Below are 6,978 nucleotides of genomic sequence, written 5' to 3'. Positions count from 1 at the left end.
CCTATCCTGGGAGCATATTTCTTAGGCCATCATGGACTCCTGGTCGACATCGCCCAGAAAAGATTGATAGACATTAATTCATTCCAATACACAGCATTAACCCTGGAACCTTCAATGCCTGCTGCTCACTCTGTTTCTACCCACAGATACAACATCCTCCGCCATGAATTCCCGGGTGTATTCAAGCCCGTGTTACGACTGACGACAGGAAAACCCGCTTGGCACGGCATATACCACTACATGATAACGAAGGGCCCGCCAACGCATGCAAAGTTCCGCCGCCTACCACCTAACAAACTCTGCAACGCAAAACAGGCCTTCATGGAGATGGAAAGAATGGGCGTATGCAGAAAGGCCTCCAGCCCATGGGCCTCCCCTCTACACATATGGTCAGGAAATCAGACGGGACATGGCCTCCGTGCGGAGATTACAGACGCCTTAACCTCGTCACCACACCTGACCATTATCCTTTGCTCAACATCTAGGACCTCACTGGGGCCCTGAATGGGGCAAAAATCTTCTCTAAAATGGATCTTTTGCAATCCTATTTTCAGGTTCCTGTCAACCAAGACGACATTCCAAATACCGCTATTATCACCCCCTTTGGCACCTACGTCTTCGCATACTCCACTTTCTGACTCAGGAACGCCGAGGCGACGTTCCTGCTTCTGACAGACAGCATCCTTGGGGACTTGCCATTTTGCTGCTGCTACGTAGTAGACATCCTGATGTTTTCAAAATCACAAGACGAATATCTTCATCATGTTCGAACTGTTCTCCGTTGACTCCAGGACAACGGTCTAATCGTATGATTTGACAAGTGCACTTTCGGCGCCGATTCCATCAACATCCTGGTCCAAAAAATCTCCAACGAAGGCGTATGTCCCCTAACATAAAAACAAAAAGATAATAGAAGAATTCCCATCACCAAAAACCATCAAAGAACTACAAGAATTCCTCGGGATGGTTAATTATTACAGGCTTTTTATCCCGGACATTGCAGGCATCTCAGCACCAATGTCCGATGCCCTGAAGGGTAAACCGAAATCGTTGTCCTGGAACGCAGAGCAGCAGTCAGCATTAAGAAAGACAAAGGCCACCCTCACCAAAGCTATAACCTTGGCCTTCGTCACCCCAGGAGTACCCCTGCAGCTGACCACCGACGCCAGCAACACAGCCTGTGGAGCCGCCATAGAACAATTGGTCAACGGCGCCCTGCAGCCTATCGCCTACTTCAGCAAAAAACTTTACTGCGCCGACCAAAGGTACAGTACTTTCGACCGAGGTAAAACATTTCAAGTACCTTTTAGAAGACAAGTGACGCCTGGTTAGCCCGTCAACAGAGGCACCTTGCTGCCATCGCAGAATTTGGATGCATACTCCAATACGTACCAGGGAAGAAAAACCCAGTGGCCAACGTCCTCTCCAAGATAGAAATAAACGGCGTCCACCTTGGCATTGACTACGAGGACCTGGCATATGAGCAACAACTCTACCAAGAAACACCAGCCTACAGGACAGCCATCACAGCTTTAAAATGGGAAGATGTCCCGTTAGGGTCATCTAACACGGCCCTCCTCTGCGACGTCAGTACTGGCCGTCCCAGGCCCCTGGTACCCTCCTTTCAAAGAAAAGCCATCTTCAATGTAGTACACTCACTCTCCCATCCCTCGAACAGAACAACGGCAAGAATCATATCCAGCAAATTCATATGGAACGGGATGAGGAAGGACATCATCCGGTGCGCCCGCAGCTCCATCAACGGCCAAACAAGCATAATTTCCCGACACACAGCATCAGGAATCAGGAACTTCAAGCAACCCATGAGACGTTTCGGCCACGTGCACATCAATGTCGTTGGTCCCTTTCCCAATTCCGGAAGGGACCGCTTCCTGTTGACAGTCATTGACAGGTCCACCCGGTGGATTGAAGCAACCCCCTGGCAAGATTCATCAACACCCTCCTGTGTCAACACCCTCCTTTCAAGTTGGATCAGCAGGTTGGGCGTTTCAGACGATGTTACAACCGACAGGGGGACGGCCTTCCTGTCAGATATCTAGGGTACCCTCACAAAATCACTTGGGATCACCACCCACAGCACAACCTCCTACAACCCCGCTGCCAAAGGAATGGTCGAACGCGCCCATCAGTCCCTTAAAGCTTCCCCGATGGCCCGTTGCTCTGAAGAAAGCTGGAAGGCCCAGTTGCCCTGCGTCCTCCTAGGACTACACACCGCCCCCCAGATCCGACGGAAAACCTTCATCAGCAGAAAAAAGTGACCATATATATAAAGAATTTATATATATATAGATATATATATATATATATATATATATATATATATATATATATATATATATATATATATATATATATATATATATATATATATATATATATATATATATATATATATATATAGATATATATATATATATATATATATATATATATATATATATATATATATATATATATATATATATATATATATATATATATATATATATATATATATATATATATATATATATATATATATATATATATATATATATATATATATATATATATATAAATTCTTTATATATATATATATATATATATATATATATATATATATAAATTCTTATATATATATATATATATATATATATATATATATATATATATATATATATATATATATATATATATATATATATATATATATATATATCTATATATATAAATTCTTTATATATATATATATATATATATATATATATATATATATATAGATATATATATATATATATATATATATATATATATATATATATATATATATATATATATATATATCTATATATATATATATATATATATATATATATATATATATATATATATATATATATATATATATATATATATATATATATATATATCTATATATATATAAATTCTTTATATATATGGTCACTTTTTTCTGCTGATGAAGGTTTTCCGTCGGATCTGGGGGGCGGTGTGTAGCTTTCTAGGGTATATTTGACTACAGTGATATTCCCAGAGAATTTTACCTTAAGGTATCCAGAATTCTAACTCGTGGAGCGAATATCCTTTACTAATCTAACAGGGATATCGCATAATATCAGAGGACGTATTCATGACACGTCACAGAGCTATCTTCGCCCCGAACAGTATTAACGCTTCGAGGGGGAAATAGTGACAAGAATCCGAAACGAGAATGAAAAGAGAGCCGCTCATAAGGCATCTCTCCTATTCCTTTTCCAATGTGTATCTGATGAAGGCGGTAGCGCCCTCTTTACTCCTTTTTCGTGTAGCTCAACTACTCGGTGTTTTCCCTTGTTTTCTTTCGTTATTTTGGATTTAATTCAACTTTTTGATGACTTCTCCGGCCTCTTCTACCTCTGGAAAGTTGAGTATTATATTTACTATGTATAAATGTAAGCTCTTGTTGTTTTGAATTAAATCTAAAGTGATTTTAACGTAAACAAGAGCTGTTGCCTACCGGAGGCATCCTGGATGCTTTTGCTCGCTCTTATGGGTCAGTTAGTTAGCTAGAGCGACGTTCCCTGTTTTTTACGCATTAATAATTTTGCTATTTAGCTACTCTAGAAATGCTTATATTGTTCGGTCAGTGTTAGCTCGGTGATTTCGACACGGGTCGAGGTACCGATCCTGCCTTTCGTGAGGCTTCGTAGCCTAGACGTGTGGCATTAGTACTTTCATGCATGGTATAAGTTTTTCTGAGGGTTATTTCATTGAAGCAATAAGCAAATATTTTATACATGTAAGATATTGTTGAATGTTTTTTTCCAAGATTGTATACGAGAGAGTTTCGGTGATTTAGGTAATCGATTCTCACCTTACCTAGCTAGTATTATAGGTACAGTAGTATACTTTTGCACATCCCCGATTGTTTTTTTCTCCTCCGGAGGCCAAGTTCAATCCCTCTCTCCCTCTGAAAGCCCTTGGCTTAATCCTAGTGGTTCTACCTGTATATTAATCCAGGTATTACTATTCTAGGATATTTCTGCCCTATCCTGATAACCAGAGTGATTGGTTTTTGGGTTTGGGCAGAACTTCAGAGTTTTTAGTCTGTGGTCTGCTTCTTCCTAGCATGAAGAATGAGTCTCCTTTGCTAGGTTAGGGAGGGACACAGGAAGCTTTGCTTCCCTAGTCCATGTCGGAAGGATTCTGATGATTCCTTCCTCTAGTGGCCTAGCAGACTGTCCTGTGTCGTTTTTTCTCGGGATGGAGAATGAGTTTCTCGGTTGCCCGACGAAATAACTTCACCTAACTTTGTTCTGGTTGGGAGGAGGATAGCAAGCATTGCCAGTCTTCCTCCCTAATAGACAACTCTTGGTTAGGGTGAGCACCCTAACTGCTAAGTGTGTCTCTTGCTAGAACGAAGTCTTTAGGACCCTTATCCCTTCCCCACCTCTATTTCTTTTATTTTCCTGGCCATAGTCCTTCTTCCGTACCTAGTATAGGTTAGGATGGAGCACCGACTCAGCTCTCTGCCGTCCGGCATTACGTGCCGGCCGGCAGAGACCCTTTGTTCTTTGCAGAGTGAACCCCAGACCACCCTTGGTCTCTCCTCCATGTCACCGGTAGAGCCCGGCAGGCTGTGGATTCTTTGGAAGCCTGAATGCTACATTCTCCCCTTCCATAAGTTCACTCTTTCTGGATGGAAGGTCGTATGACATGCTGCCTCATAACCTTACATCCATACTGTTTCTCTGACTATTGTGTTGCACCCTTATCCCGGCTGCCGACTTGACAGCCGACAGCCGGGCAGGTAGAGGTTCTCTGGTTCTTGGCTACTGTCGGTGGGCATGGTTTTATTACCTTTGCCGGCCGGCATTGGAATCACAGCCCGAATCCGCTGGCCGCTACGATTAGCGGTCGGCAGCCGGGTTTTAGTGTTTTCGGCTGGCAATGATTGCCGGCCAGCACACAGTCGCGAATCAGAGGGCTGTCGCCTATTAGTTAAAGATAGTATATCTTTGATCTATTTAGGGGTAGTTGCCGGCCGGCACAATAGCATGCGATGTACAGTAGTTGCTATATTCGTAGTGTAGTACACACTGCATTAGTAGAAACTGCTGTACAGAGTTTGTGATAACACTAAAGTTCTTCATCATACTTAATGTTATCTTGTACAGCCTTTTGTTGAGACCGTACTTTATATAGAAAGTGAGTTCTTTCCGTATTCTTTCAATCCCGTATATTAAAACTACACATTAAATTTCCGTTTAGGAAATTACATAAGGTATTCTAGTATAGAATTAACCTTAGTTTTAATATTTTGGGAGGTTACAGCAATTGACTGGACAGAAAATACAAGTATGTGTCTTTCCTTCTTTCTTTTATAGCTTTTCTATATAAGCTAAAAGTTTCAATATAAGTGAAAAGCCTTCACTTGATACTCATGGATTTTTCTTCTCTTTACAGGAGGACCATCCGAAGTGCGGGAGTGTGTTCTGTAATGTCCGCAGTAAGTACTTCTGTGGACATCAATATTGTAGGAGGCACGCAGCATGTGCAGCTTCCAGAGGTGATCTACGGAACTGGGACCCTCAGGTTTGTACAGTATGTTCTAACCTGATTACTGAGGCTTTTGACGACCCCAAGTCGACGGAGTCAAGGGATGCTGCCAGGGAAAAGTTGCGATCCTAGGTGAGGGGTTTTCAGAAAAACACCTCAGGCCCCTACCATCCAAATGAGAAGATGAGGGCCTACCTTTTCCCTAAAGCATCGGCTGATGCAATCATCCCCCAGCCTCAGGTGGAGATACCAACTACCCAGAATCCGGTGGATTCTGAAGTCTCGGCCGCCCTTCAAGACATCCAATTGGACGATAGGATGTCGGAGGTGTCGGATTCTACAGAGAAGGACCTTCTAGGAGAAGGTCAAGAGGAGGAGCTGTGCCAGACTTCTCAAGTAGAAGAGGAAAAAATCGATGAGGTGTCGGTTACATCGGTTCCGGACCCAGAACTTGTTCCCTCTACATCGTCTGCTATTCCAGATGACCTGGGAAGGACTCTTTCTTCTATTGTTGAAATGATCCAACAAATTCAGAAGAAGAATGATGAGAGGGAGGCTGCAATGAAACTGGAGATACGTAGACTTGCAGCATCACGTGGGCCCCAGAAGCGACTCAACGTGAAGGATCTTCCTTCGTGTTCGGATACCAATCCTTGGAGGTATGCTGAAAATATGCCAATGACAATCGAGGAAATCGTCATATCTGAAAAGTTGGGAGCAATTCCCCTAGAAGAAGTGGAATTTTGGCCCAATAAGGATTCCTACCCGGACTGTTATGTCCGCCTTAGGAAGGAGCCAGCCTCAAAGGAGGAGACTGAGCCGAAGGAGGTCATAGTTTTTTACCATAGTAAAGCTCAGGCGTTACCATCGAGCTCGAAGAAAGAGAAGGGCTTCACGAACTCAAAGGTGCCAGCCTTGAGTAAGAAGCTTCCCTCTTTTGTGGCCTCTCCTACCAAAGCCTTTCCTTTCATGGAAAAGGGATATAAGGCAGCCTTAAAGGCGGTGGAGGCAGGGAAACCATGCCCCTCCTTGGAGAAGTGCAAGCCGTTATCTCTGACCTTGCCCTTGGACCAAGAAGACTGGACGGAAGTACACCTTACCTCCTCAGTCGGGATGCTGGAAGCTGATATTGCTGAACGTCAGTTCGGTGAGGAACTCCCTAAGCTGTCGGAGCTTCTCTTGGGCAAGGAGCAAGAGACGAAGGAAAGACTTGCGGCATCGATGTTGTTGCAAACGACATTAGAAACAATGGCAAGTGACCCCAAGATCCAGGACATGTTCATGGTAGTCCAAAACTCATCTGGCCACAGATACGAAGGATCTCTATAGCTTTATTAAAGCTAGGAGAGCCTGTAGAGAGTTCGTGTTTGCCTCGGCTGCGGTGAGGCACGAACCGAGTAAACTGATATCCTCTTGTATCTG

The 6,978-nt window shown here is 42.9% G+C and overlaps 1 protein-coding gene across 1 annotated transcript; it reads left to right on the top strand.

Annotated features, from left to right (window-relative positions):
* The first annotated feature begins 963 nt into the window (after window positions 1–963).
* Window positions 964–2,060, top strand: LOC137644342 (uncharacterized). Its single transcript, XM_068377330.1, has 2 exons — window positions 964–1,285; window positions 1,396–2,060. Exons 1-2 carry the CDS (start codon window positions 964–966, stop codon window positions 2,058–2,060), a joined length of 987 nt encoding a protein of 328 aa, XP_068233431.1.
* Window positions 2,061–6,978: the final 4,918 nt, after the last annotated feature.

Source organism: Palaemon carinicauda, chromosome 7 (genome assembly GCF_036898095.1).
Source record: "Palaemon carinicauda isolate YSFRI2023 chromosome 7, ASM3689809v2, whole genome shotgun sequence".
In the NCBI taxonomy this organism is placed as follows: domain Eukaryota; kingdom Metazoa; phylum Arthropoda; class Malacostraca; order Decapoda; family Palaemonidae; genus Palaemon; species Palaemon carinicauda.
The sequence above is the reverse complement of the archived record's forward strand: the minus strand, read 5'-3'. Positions and strand labels throughout refer to the sequence as shown.

Excerpts from the sequence above, each read along its gene's own strand:
- LOC137644342 (XM_068377330.1), top strand. The coding sequence starts at position 964 with ATGGTTAATTATTACAGGCTTTTTATCCCGGACATTGCAGGCATCTCA. Across the intron at positions 1,286-1,395 it reads GTACAGTACTTTCGACCGAG|GGAAGAAAAACCCAGTGGCC; the intron begins GTAAAACATTTC and ends AATACGTACCAG.